A 14,413-nucleotide genomic window follows, 5' to 3' on the forward strand; every position below is an offset into this window, starting at 1 on the left:
GGATGTTCTTTGTTCAGCTTGGAGACAAGAAGAGCCGGTGGCGAAGACTCAGGAACGGGCTACCCCAAGGCAGTGATCTCGCACCTCTCCTGTTCAATATATACACCAATGATCAACCGAGAAGTGAAGACACCCAACGCTTCATATATGCAGACGATCTTGGCATCAGTGCACAACACACCGACTTCACTGTTGTGGAACAGAGACTCTCCAAAGCCCTGGATGAGCTCACGCCATACTATGAGGAAAACTACCTCCGTGCCAACCCATCCAAGACACAGGTGTGTGCTTTCCACCTCCGCAACCGTGAAGCTAAACGTCAACTGAAGGTGACCTGGTCTGGAACCACACTAGAGCACTGTGAAACACCCGTTTATCTGGGAGTCACTCTCGACCGCACACTCTCATACAAGACCCACATTGAGAAGACAAGGGTCAAAGTTTGTTCACGAAACAACATTTTGAACAAGCTCACTGGATCCAGATGGGGAGCTCGACCAGACACTCTCAGATCAACAGCCTTGGCCTTATGTTACTCTAGTGCTGAATATGCCTGCCCAGTGTGGGGAAGATCAACTCATGCCAAGAAGGTGGACCCAGCACTTAACTCATGCTGCCGACTTTTCACTGGATGCCTCCGATCAACACCAACGGAGAGTCTCTACACCTTAGCTGCTATAGCCCCTCCAGATGTACGTCGGCAAATGACCAGCATGCGAGAGCGTGAGCGTCAGACCACTGATATGAAGCACCCCATGTTCAACCAGACATCCAGGGGAAGCTTCCTAAGCAAAGTTAATCCTCTTGGGACAGTCTCCAAGGAACCGGAAAGACTCACCCTGTGGAAAGAGAGATTTCCCAATTCACCAGCTATGGGACTGCAACCCAGTGAGCAGCTACTACCTGGAGCTGATTCCACATGTCCTGAGTGGCGGTGTCTCAACAGACTAAGGTCAGGGGTCGGAAGGTGCAAGGTCGCTTTGCAGAAATGGGGCTACCTACCAGAAGGGCAAAACACTACCTGTGAGTGCGGAACGGTTCCACAGACTATGGAACACCTGTTGGTGTGTCCACAGATGGGGCAACACTGCACACATGAGGACCTAGCTGAATTCAACGATTCTGGTCGTCACTGCGTCAGCTATTGGCTTGGGCGCATTTGACCCTGCGCTTGGACACGCTAAGAAGAAGAAGTTAATTATTTTATGATTTTTTGTGGTTAAGAAACACTGTATTTATAATTGTCTCCGTTAACGAGGCCAAGAGTGACTCATGGTCTATGCACATAAATAATGAAATCCTATTTAATTAAGCAAATAAAAATGATTCAATGAACCAATAAAGAGTATTGACCCAATCAACCAACAATCAGGCCTGATTCAAAGGATATCATGATCTAGTAAATTTAAATATATAACTGTAAGAGTAAAAGGTGTAAAATGTGCTGCCCTATGCACTAGTTATTAATAGATCCATGTACTGGCTGCAGATAAACATCAAACCTACATATTAGTAGGAAGTATCATTCTAGATACAACAATTTTGCATATTATTTCTTATCAGAAAATTAAGATTATGTATGTGAAGCTGAAACTGAATTTTAATTTAACTATGGTTCATGAAAAAGGTGATAAAACTCAAAACTTTAATGCTGAATGTTTCATGTCTTAATGTACTTGGTTGAGCAGCCTCTATCATGTCTATGTGTGTACAGTCACACTTCAGATGGAAGATGTCCTAGATTTCATTAATAAGTTTTTTTTACAGCCAAGAGTACAGGGGTATAAGAAAAGGATACAGTCAATTGCAATTTGCAAACTTATTGAAACATTGAATTCTTTCATTTCGGATGTAATTTTATCCCCTTTTTTTTAAAAACTTCAACGAAATTCACTTTGTTTGGCAAATATGATTTTAAATTTCCAAATCATACACATACGCACAAACATCTCCAGTACATTCTACTACTAATGTTTAAACGCCCAAAACGCATTGCGCATTATACGCATACTATTCAAAATGCGATACGTGTGCGAACACATGACAAACAATTGTGCTTACGCACAAACATGCGTAGTACATAATTTGCCTCTCGTTATAAAAGGTCAGCAGACCTTGCTCGTCCTTCAACATGTTTGAGGGGAGTATGCCGATTTAATTTGGTTACGTAAGGTATCCTTTCAAAGCAAACACTATGGACCACAAGAGCCTCGTCCAATGGCACAGTCCAATAACCTCAATTACATAACCATAGTGCAAAATTTGACCTCAAGTTGCAGAGTATGAGTTTTTGTACCCAAATCTTCAAAGGTCATTCAATGAATGTACAAATGTATTGGGGTATAAGAACAGTGATAGATGAGAATGTTATGGATCTTAGTGAAATGAACTGGGAATTGTTTCATTGTAAAAGCACAGAGAACCTATTCTTGAGAGGGCACTCTATTCACGTGGTTTCTTTTCCAACGCTAAAAGATCACGAATTTTGGTGGTTTGCAAATGAAAAGTGTCCGCACTATCGATTGATTACGTAACTGTTATGAATAATTTATTAGGTTTTTCAAGGCAATCGCCTCGACCCATTAATACATATTATCTGTATTATCAAAGTACTTGGAATAGCAATCCGGTGAGTTCACTGAACTACGCCCTAATACTGATGGAGTTTTAATGGCGTTTCTCCTCTCCATACACAGTTGAACAAATACAATAGATGAAGGTCAACACGTATGACCTCCTATGTGACATGTTATATGTGATGTACAAAAACCTGAATATCATAAAGATCAGTATTCGTTTGTGCGTATGAACTGCACGTTTACGTTGCTAAATATTACTCATTATATATTATGACAAATATTGGTATTATGACAATACGGTATATACATTGTATATAAAACGACTAATAGATCCTGCTATCATGGCGTCAGGTCAGTGTTCATCATATCCCGTATGTTTCTTAAAATTCACTCATATTTGAGACAAATTGCTGTGCCCATTTTATAGGTGCACAGGTAGATCCGTGTTGTTTTTCATTTTCGTTTCTTTTTAATTAAGGTTTTCCACTGCACGGGGGCCACAAGGGTGATACTAATTTTAATGCTATATTTTCAAAACGAATACGTTTTCCCGGTTGGCTCTATAGCGATTTCACAGAAAAGGTATTTCTAGTACAATGCAGCGTCGGACTCTAGCTGAGAGCGTAGCCTAAGTCATTATAGACTCCAATAATGGCTCTCCATACACAAATGAACAAACACAAAGGAGGGTAGTCTCTTCCGTGGCCAGCTTGATTTCGATGGAGCGAAACCAAATTGGCTGCGGAGGAGGCGGGTAATTTTGCCATGCAAATGAGCTGAGTGTCGTAGCCCTGGTAAAAGTTCTAATGTTGTCCTCGAGAGAGACAGTTATATATGCTTCGCTATGCCTCTGTGTGTTAAAACAGGCTACCATTGCAAAATATTGTGAAGCGAGAAAAACGCATGTCCGGTTGTACATAACACGCGAGCAAGACAGGCAAAACAATAATGTAACATTAATGTTTCACATTCCTTCCCCCCTCCATATCAATGTTTAAGCAAACACTTGACTAAACGTCATTTAATTTGAAGGTTACTATTTCAGACTTGTTTATAAAGAATGCAAATGAAGTGCTCAAACCTAAACATTTTCCTAACACCCCATCCCTCCCCCTCCCCCTTCCCCACCAATCAATGTTGGGTTCTATTAGCCTCCCGTGACCAAACAAATTAGGATAGGATTCAAAATTGCAGAGTCCGAACACGGAGGCTGATCATAAGACCCAAATCAACATTGTTAAGGGGGAGGGGGGGGGGGGGGCGAATAATAATGTGCATGGTCCTCAAGTGTCCCAAGACTAGTTTCGTACTTTGCGTTTTGTTTACAATTTCCTTTCCGATGGTAATGACATTTAAAAAAAAATAAAAAAATTGACAGTGATTCGAACAAGGGATCTCTGGATTATTAGCCCAGCGTCTTAGCGACTGCGCCACCAAGAAATTCGATATCTATACGCGCACTTTTACAAAATATAAACTCAAGGTGGATATTGGATAATGTTTAACCCTGTACGATTTACACTTGATTTACCCTCATAGAACTGCACACATCTGTCACGGTTGACCACTTAATAGATAAAGAAACTAATCATATATTTATTATTGTATGGTCAACCGACTAGCAGCATGCTTTTCAATGCTTGTAAATCGTAATGGTTCACCACCAGAGAAATTTATAATGTTTTGAGATGTAAACATGGCACAGCGAAAAACTAAATAGGCTTGCTGGAGAATGTTCATTCTTTATTAATTAGTTTTGATTACAACCTACGTCATTATCGTCGTCATCATCGTTATCATCATCATCATCATCGTCGTCGTCGTCGTCATCATTAACATTATCACCATCATCATCATCATTATCACCATCATCATCACCATAATCATCAACATCACTACCATTGTCAAAGGAATACATTAGCAGTCAAGTTAGCTCAATCGATAAGGCGTTCGACTATGGTGCGAGATGTTACGGGTTCGAACCCTGGCGGTGCCTATTACGCTCTCGTGAAAAAATTGAGTTAGCTTGAAATTCCCTTGGACAAGGAACTTACTGCTAATTGTCTCGTTGTAACCCGTACGAAACTCGGGGAGCTGATCCTGGTTGCGATGGCTATTTGTGGAATGTCTAGGGTGTGCGCTCTTGAAGCAGCAAAGTCCCTGAATAGTTGTTTAATGGTTTATGGAATGATGTTGGGCCGTAGTGGTCAGCGACAACCTGTAAAGTGTGCTGAGGCTTGTGGATCAACGTTTAGGCGTTGTGCCTGTGGGTAGCGCACTATAAATCACTACGCTTTTTTTTTTTTTTAAATCACGTTTTTAAACTTCGAGCCTAGTTTGCCACCAAAAAATATCAACTACCAGATAAGGCTCAAATAAAAAAAAAGTGAACTATTTGCAGTCCATTTAAAAACAAATTTGTTTTAGATAATGATTTGGAAATTCAAAATCATATTTCCAACACAAAGTGAATTTCTTTGAAGTTTAAACAAGAAATGTCTTTAAAAAGACAACGCCATGGATGAAGATCATGTTTCATAATTTTGCATTGCAAGCACTTGGAAAGCTAGTAAATTTGAATGTTTGGCACAACTAATACCATACTAGGAAATACTCAAAATTTTCATGTCGAAAGCTGAATTGGAAAATGTGTGCTAAATAGGTCTACATTTAATTCATACTTGTAACAAACGGCTCAATTGAAATCACATCCTCTGAGTTTTACAACAATCCAACAATCTATATTCAGATAACCTTAAGAATGTTTGATGCTTAATTAAGGGATTTCATATCAACCAAATTTCATGACAATCCAACTATCTAATATTATCAGTAACTGTTAACATTATGACCTTGATGGTTTTGACCCTTAGGGCCTAATTGTGATTACATGCACCACGTTTTATGAAAATAAGACTCGATGCTCAGTTGACATCAAATGCGCTTAACACCACTTTGAACATTCTGACAAATCCAACACAATATATACTTAGTCGACCTCAAATGACCTTTAACAATTTTGGGCAGAATTGTTATCCACAATCTGACAATCAATACTCAATTCACCTCGGATGACCTTGACCTGACCTTCAACATTTTCCGCTTACTAACCCACCATGTCCATAACAATCTAACTCCTTCGAATTCCTCTCAAATCTTTTATTCATATAAACTCCAAATTTCTGTCCTTTTACCTTTTCTGTGTTTTACTATTTACCAGTACCAAAATCCATTAAAAGCATGGTAATTAATTTTAGATATATTTATTCACAATGTATAGTTTACTGGTAGTTACAATCACATTATAAGGCTTTCATTATATGACCAACACGTATGTAAAATGTGTTGTTATTTGCCACTCACTCACTTGAAGATGGATGTTTAGCCCTAAAGTATATTAAAAATAGTCACAATAATGAATTCATGAAGTGAGGGTCAGAAAATGAAGTGAGAGCGGTGACGGGAAACTCAAAATCGACTTTCATTGGCCTAATCAAAAAGACTGATTACCCCTCAATCCCAGGGATTCCCGGTTGCTCTACATGTACCAAAAATGTATAAAACCAAAGCCACTATCTACCCCAATTACTGGTATTCCCCCCCCGACGACTAGTGTCACTCCCAACATCAATTAGTGTTGGTAGTAGGCACCTGCACTATTTATACCCAGCTCTGGCCAGATCAGAGAATGGTCAGATAATGCTCATTATTAATATTGTTTAATTAGTGGTCACACTTGTCAATGCTTGTTGACAGCTTATCAGTAGTCGGATCAGCAGGGGTGCAATTGTATCCTTTTTCATAGAGCAAAATTGTTCAAAATGTTTAATGTCGAATGGTTCCTAAAAACCTTATTTGTGAACGGATTTTCATCGTTAACAAAGCAAAATGTATGTTTAATATATTAATTGTTTCATTAATAGCAATTTCCTAAGTTTCCATCCATAAATAACCACAGAGCATTATCTGTTTACAAAATAAGTGTTTATTTTCAATTAGCCATCTTATCATAGGCCAAATCCAGACCTTATTACATTGTTATAGTCAAAAAACAGATTCTTTGTCTGGTAGTCCCTGCAACCCAGTCTGTATGTGGCTCAGTTGTAAACATACACAACAGAAACCGGCTGTGAAGGAGCCTATATGCACGTAAACAACTTTCTAGTACATGTATAATAAAATCCGTTTTTGAGTATAATAAAGAAAGTCATGCATTGGCAACATGACGGAAATACCTATTGCTAACTTGGTAAAATGCATACTCGTAGCCCAATCTTGTACATCATAGCACCCAGTTTGGGTTTGTAGTTTCGAAATGTTGCAATTAAACATTAGTTCTTTCAAATATGAAACGCTAAAACACAATCTAGAACAATCAATCATTATATTTAGAAAGATATAGCAAACTTTCCATGACAGAGATTGAACCCAAGACAAAGTACACCCAAATTAAGTGTCAATTCAGAATTAAGCCATGGCTGAAAAAAAAGTGGATATAATTACATCCGAAATGAAAGAATTCGCTGTTTTGAGGAAAAATAGCAGTAGGATTGAGATGAGGTAGGGTGAGGTTAGGGGTGACCCTGAATAGGCATATCAAGCTAGCGGAGGATTATAGAACATGCAGGTTTCCAAATTAATACATACATAAAATAACTTCCATTACCCAAGATAATCACCCAAGACCGCCATCTCATTCCAATACAAACGGCGTAACACAAGCGTCGTGCAAGCCCGTGATCCCGTGATCTGCTTCAAATACAATCTGCGCGGTCTACTTGAGTTTTTTTTTGCCAGGCAGCCAGCATCAGTCGTTCAAATTGAGTTTGTAAACACTTTGTGCCAACAATACTCTGATATCATTTTCGATTTGTGCAAGGAAAGGGCTATCTGAGGTCAAATTGAGTAAAAACTGTTTTTCTCAGAGACTAGGGGTTGCACGGTCCTCTAACTTAGTGGGTGGGTGCATCTTGACCGGAGACAGAAAAAGCTTGTTTTGGTTAGTGAGCCAAGGTCACCTGGTGTCATCCAGGGGTTAACTAAGGTCAAATTGGTGATAACTGTCATACGGGCATGAAACTTGGTGGGCACGGTGGGTGCATCGATGACCGGAGACATAACAAGTTTGTATTGGTTAGTGGGTCAAGGTCACCAGAGTTCATCCAGGGGTCATCTGAGGTCAAATTAGTAAAAACTGTCATATGGCCATACAACATTTAACAGTCAACATTTTTATGTATCACATACATTTTGATGATTGATTGATGAAAATAAAATATGAATGAATGAATTAGTAGCCACATTTTTGGAGCGGGTCATTTCAAGGTCACCATGGATCATCTGAGGTCAAATCTGTCATATGGGCATGAAACTTAGTGGGTACAGTCAGTCACCATAAGCCAGGTAATCACGGTCGGACAGCCGAGAAACGCTAACTTATGGGTGATCGCCTAGTAAATATTAATGTTTATTCATAAATCATCTTTTGGTAAACAGTTGCTCAACCCACCATTCGCCTTCCAATATAAACTGCGCAACATTGCGTGGTGCAAGCCAGTGATCTCCCAGACACAGACTTTAAGGTACATATTTCGAGGTGCATAACAAACACCAAATTGGTGTCATAACAAACACCACTTGGTGTCGTATGACCTTTCACATGCATGCATTCTTTTGTCGAAAGTGACATGGTCTTTCAATTCGTGCCGAGTGTCCTTGGCAGACTTGACTATGCTTCAGTGGCCATGAAAGGATTCAATAGATAACCTCTGCCCCAATAATCCCAAACTATTGTCTGAAACTGCACCTCGGAAGATGTATGGTAACAACTCAGTCCTCAAATGATAGTCATATAACGACCAAAAGATAAATGACTATCATTGAGGACTGAGTTCCGCAGTCTAATGATCTCCATGCAATACAAACCGCACAAGATGGCGTAAGATCCGTTAGGCGGTCTACTTGTTTACCCTACGATATAATATTCATGATTACCAAACAAGAAACGCTAATAACTACATGTATAACTTAACTAAAAATAGCAGGGTATTCACCGATCACGATCACATATTCTTTCAACATAATATATAGTCATCTGCAAGTCAAGCAATAGGTTTTTACAAATACCAAAAATAACGGGATATATTCAAGGATTTGAAATATAATCATACATTGACTATCAAAAGACCATCGGACCACAACATGTAGTATTTTTTCATTATACTATAGCTAGAAATAAAATCAATTCATCTCAATGTAACTAAATGAGTAATGTGCTCTTATTGTCACTGAGTGTTCTATTCTATACGGACACTCGACGTTCAACAATAGGATTTAGCCTGGATATTTTGAAAGACAACCCATAGCTGAATTAACTACAGCGCGGAGTATGTTCAGCTGATTTTGTAATAGCAGCTACTCTCAGCAGCCGGCGGGCAGTTTATATATAAAGACACGTGTATTAAAATAATTCTTTGCCTGCATATCCCGAATATAAAGCAGTCCCGAATATAAAGCAGTCTATATTTTGTTTTATATACAATAGATTTTTGTCACTTGATTGGTTAACAGAATATGCTAGGCTAGGCCAGGAGTTTTGCCGAGGGCAAACCGCAGTTTATCAGAGAGTGACGACTAGGCCCCAGACCGTAAACCAAGGCAAGGCCTCTGTAAGCAGAACTATTGATAAATTTAAGAGCAAGCATTTTGTTTATTCTTACCAACTAGTTTTCTCCAGATGATCCTCATATTTGCGGTATTATCATTCAATATGGGTACGTCCAGTGTGATTTTAAAGTGTCGATGATTTTAAAGCTTAGGCCTTTTAGGAGTTTAAGCTTACATTCGTATTTTCACTGCACTGCATAATGTTTACAGCTTGAAGAGTATCTTCATCCGGTTCATCAACACATTGGAAGCGTACTTCGCTACTGATTCAGTCCTTTTTGGCCACAATTTCTCTGCTTCTTTTGTTTGCACCGCCTCGGTGGACTCGGTGTTGGCATCGCCAAAACAAAATCAGTCTCTTCTACAGTCTTAATGTCGCACTTAGCAGTAGCGCATTGTAAACAGCGATATTATTCAATCAAGAGGAAGAGATCTAAACGACTATTGCCCGTGTTCTTGTTTTTACTAATTAATAGTAAAAATCAAGAACTATTGATAGTTCATTTTGGACGTCATTCTTAAAACGGAGGCACAGCTAATTCAATGGGCACAGCTAATTCAATTTGACCGCACTTATAATTTTTCTCAAAACTCAGATGACAAGGAATCTATGAGGTATATAACTGGAAATTTTATTTCATGACAACAGTTGGATGACATGACAAAATTGAGGAAACGTATATTTGATCAACAATGTAACTTTTTCTTTAGTTGCTGAATTTCAGTACAGTAGTTGTAGCAATGGACAATCTTACCTTTCACCAATGTGCTTTTTTGAAAAATGCAAAAATCAAGCCCTCGATGGCATAAGCCCTCGATGACATACATACAGAACGCAGAATCAGTAAAGACAGCTTGCTAGGGTGAAAGTTCTTAAGGAAAAAGATGGCATGCTGGGTTGTCTTGGTACCATGAAATTAACCCGGATATGAAATGATGGCATGCTAGGTAGTCTGGATACCATGACATTAACCCGGATATAAAAGGATCGCATGCTGGGTAGTTTGGGTACCATGACATTAACCCTATATGATTTCAGTTTACTTCCCATAATTTATTTAACTTTCCTAGTATACAAATGTTTACGTGCACACTAAAAGAACATTAACAATAAACAACAAATACACTTGTTGACAACAACACTCTAGTACAATACACCCAACAGAAAAAGTATTCACTTACTGAATTCAAAATGCTGAGTTAATTTCATTGTTGTTTCAGATTGCCGCGATAGAAACGCACGATGTCCTACATGGGCTAAGTCGGGCGATTGTAGCAGATATGGTCGATGGATGCGTGTTAACTGTCCGTGGAGTTGTGATTCGTGCAGCAACAATATAACATACAATAGAGGTGTGATATATCATTAACATACTTTGTAGCGTCCTATATGGAAGCTTTTAACACTTTCTGTTAGGGTTGATGTGCTCCCTGAGGCAATAGACAGTTTGCGAAATGAAGTTTGAAAATTTACTTCAACTGCAACGTCAACATCAGAAACATCGATTGGAATTCTTGTTCAAATTAATTTCAAAGCGAACGTCTGATTGGTTACTGCACCAACAGCGTCCTGTCGCGTAAACTCGGGACATGTGTAGCAATGTGCGTTCAAAAGAAGATTATGTGTATGAGCTTGTATTGCGACTGCATCAAAATGTCTCCCTTTTGTTTGGTCAAGTGGGTTATTAGAAACACTTCCAAGACAAAAGACCTTAGGCGCTTCGTTTGAATGAACTCGCTATACTTCTCAACAATGATTATATCGGGACCCAGCGCTAATCTCCTTATCATTGTATTTTGAAACTAGCTACGTGTTTCAATTAATATTCTTACGATAGTTATAGGGCTAGGCGCAATTGTTAAAGTTAACTTTAGCTTTGTCAATTTCATATTTCCATTTTACAACGCGAAGCGTAATGAAACACCAATTCTTTATTCTTTCCCCTCCTTCTCCATCTCTCTCTCCTACACCTCCTGTTTCCCCTCCCCTCCATTTTCCATATTCTACCGCCCCTCCCCTCCCCTCAATCTATCCTTACTATCTCAAACTTTACCCTTTCCTAATACCCCACTCGCACTCCAGTTTCCCATAATTGGTCTTTTAACTAGATAATACGTAACAGGTTTCCACATATTTTAATTTGACGCATTTTCGTTCATAATTTACTGTTCACTATAGATTTTCACGTTCACTTCTACTTTCATGGCAGAGTGGTTTTGAATAGATATTCTAGAAGTTAGTGCTTTTTACCGCATTTCGTAAACACTTTATTGCTATTACTGCAGCTGTTTTGGTTTGATATCAAATAATTTTCATTTTTGAAAATCACACTTTTATTCTTTTTGTTATAATCCTATAAATTATATAAATCTAATGTTATTTTTATATGCAAAATATTGGTAAAAGCTTATTTTTTTCCCATAATTTTTTTGGTGTTTTGGGAAAAAAAATGAAAGCAAAATTTTCTTTCAAATCATATTAGCTCATTAACTATATAGATTATTGATAAAAACAACACAATACAAAGAAATTAAAAATGTTTGATTATGACAACCGTATGTCCGATTAGCTTCAAATAAAAGGCATGTTGATCAGTGTTCTTTGCCCTACTAAATTAATCTGTTTAAAATATGAATGGAGCACTTCCAAAATACCACAAATACCACCTTAAGTGATAATCACGTGTTGTGATCGAAAGAATGAATTAATTCTTTTCATCCAGATTTTTCCGCATACCTTGGGGCAACCAATACATGGCTATTTTGTGAATGTAACCACTTTATGACCATCAGTATCATTTTGTTTCTTTTTTTGAACACAGATTGTCTAGATACGTATAGAAAATGCCCAACCTGGGCCGAAGCGGGCGAGTGTGAATCTAACGACTGGATGAAACTCAACTGCCGATTCAGTTGCGATAGCTGTGACTTTACTGTTGCAAACCCAAGTTAGTATTTCTATGATCTTGTCTAGTTTCAAGACGAAAACAAAAAGTAAAATTTAAATAAATACTAGTCCAGTATTATCAAAGCCAGCCCAGACGTACCTTGGCCTTGTTATAGCATGTTAAGAATGGGCGCTGTTTAGGAAACTACAACGTTTTTCTTATCACACCTTATGTAATGGAGGAAAATAATACGTCATCAAATTATATACATTATATTGCATCGAATTATTTGAACTATGAAAACATATTGAAATATGACTTCTACCTGTCTACTTACGACATCGTGCTTAGTTTACGTCCCAATCGATGCCCGATAGGTATCCTGAACTTAAATTAATCCTGAGCCCAATAGGTATCCTGAACTTAAATTTAAAAAAAAAAAACAATAGCATATTTCGTCGGCTTCATTCCATAGTGGCGTAGAGGTCATTTTGGGTCTTTTTGATTGCAATATATGTTTTTAATGATGTTCTCTTTCATTTTGCCAAGTTTCAGCAGCCAGAATTAGCTAATTAATTAATAATTAACGAACTCAATTTGGCGTATGGTCACAAAGCGAAATAATGTTTGTGTTTTCCATAGTGGCGTATCCACCCAGTATCTTATGCGACCTTTTATACACATTTTAATTAATATAAATTAATGGTAAACAAACTCAGAAATATCGGCAAAAGGAAAAACATTGCACGGTGAACTGGCGTATCACATTCACTTCATTGAATTAGTGGCGTAAGGTCACCTAACCTCACTATGGAATGAAGCCGGTGCACCATGGGGATCACACAGCAGCCGAGGTGGCGTTGGGTTAGGGACATGTGTTTTGTGTGTTTTCCATACTGACGTATAATAGCTCGTACTTTTTGTTTTCAATTTGCCAGTAATGTATATTATTTTCAAAGTTATATAAGGATAAAAAATCTATTTGTTTTGCTACATAACATTCACATCAAGTAATGAATGTTGATTTACTCAACTCGATTTTATTATGTCATTTATCAATTATCTCGAAAAGTTGCTTATTCACGGTGACCCACCTTAGGCCACAATGGAATGAAGCTGGCGATTTATTACATCTCTATGCGACCTATTGGTACTTATTGGGACACAGATAGCGTTATAGGGCCAACGTAGCGCATAAATCACTACATCATTTTAACCATATTATCTTCTCTTTACAGGTTTAGTTGTCAGTTGATGGCTTATTTAACCGATTTCGCCCAGCACTACCATCACCTTGCATGAAATTGACACAATGTTATACTTCTTGTTCCCAAAATTGAGTTTGGGGTGCTCACTTGATGAAAAGTAAACGACAGTCCTAACAGCACGAGTTGTTATAGTTTATATTATAGAAAATGCTATAATGAACATTACCAATAGTACAGCTGCTAAGCTAAAGCATTGTGCATTTCCTAGTAGAAGTATGAGAATTTCCACACAAGTGGTACAAGGTCCAATGTTAATTTTAAAACGTAGAGCCATTTTGAATTTGACACCGGGTGATCACTAGAGGTAATGAAAGGTCATACAGGGGTGTTGGCAGATACACAAAATTAGTCGTCTGATCACAAGGATTAAAATAATGTATAGTTTGTGCTATCTACAACCCATTGTTATGAAGTTATCGTACCAAAAAGACTATGTTTTTAGGGACGATGTCACGTTTTTGGTTGTACAGATTTCACCTGATTCCGATTTTAGCCAAAATGGTGTCAAATTGCTCATCTTGACATAAGAATCAAGAAATGGTAAAGATCTTGTCTTCTAAACTGTTTACTTTACTTATTATGTGCAATGGAAGTCAGAGATCAACAGTGACCTATGACCACTGTGCCATTGAATTTTTTTCGCATTTTTTTGCATTTTGAATGGGGGCAAAATGAAGGGGCAAATCTTCTCGTTCTATTGGTGGAATCGGTATCAATGTAGCTTACATGCTTTTACAGGTAGAAGCCAAAAGGTGGTACATCACCAATGTTTTAAATTCACTTCATTTTAGAAAGCTTACTATCAACGGATTTCGTTAAAATTTTGGATACATGTTGCAAACGCATTAGAGAAATAATGTTGATATGTAAATGGGAATAAATGGTTCTTGATGACTTCATGAACTATCAACAAACGAACTGGTTAAAATGCTTCTATTTTCAATGTTAAGCTATATTTTGTATTTTTAACTAGCGACATTATTTCACTGAAACCTAATTAAGCCATAGGTAA

The 14,413-nt window shown here is 38.0% G+C and overlaps 1 protein-coding gene across 3 annotated transcripts in view; it reads left to right on the forward strand.

The window, feature by feature from the left end:
- LOC140146497 (uncharacterized) overlaps positions 1-14,413 on the forward strand; it is a 178,783-nt gene that overhangs the window by 141,168 nt on the left and 23,202 nt on the right. For all 3 annotated transcript variants that reach the window (XM_072168365.1, XM_072168364.1, XM_072168366.1), the window contains 2 exons: positions 10,467-10,598; positions 12,068-12,193. In XM_072168365.1, the coding sequence (XP_072024466.1) occupies positions 10,467-10,598; positions 12,068-12,193 (258 nt within the window). The remainder of the gene's footprint in view (positions 1-10,466; positions 10,599-12,067; positions 12,194-14,413) is intronic.

The sequence above is a fragment of the Amphiura filiformis genome, chromosome 2 (genome assembly GCF_039555335.1).
Source record: "Amphiura filiformis chromosome 2, Afil_fr2py, whole genome shotgun sequence".
NCBI lineage: Eukaryota > Metazoa > Echinodermata > Ophiuroidea > Amphilepidida > Amphiuridae > Amphiura > Amphiura filiformis.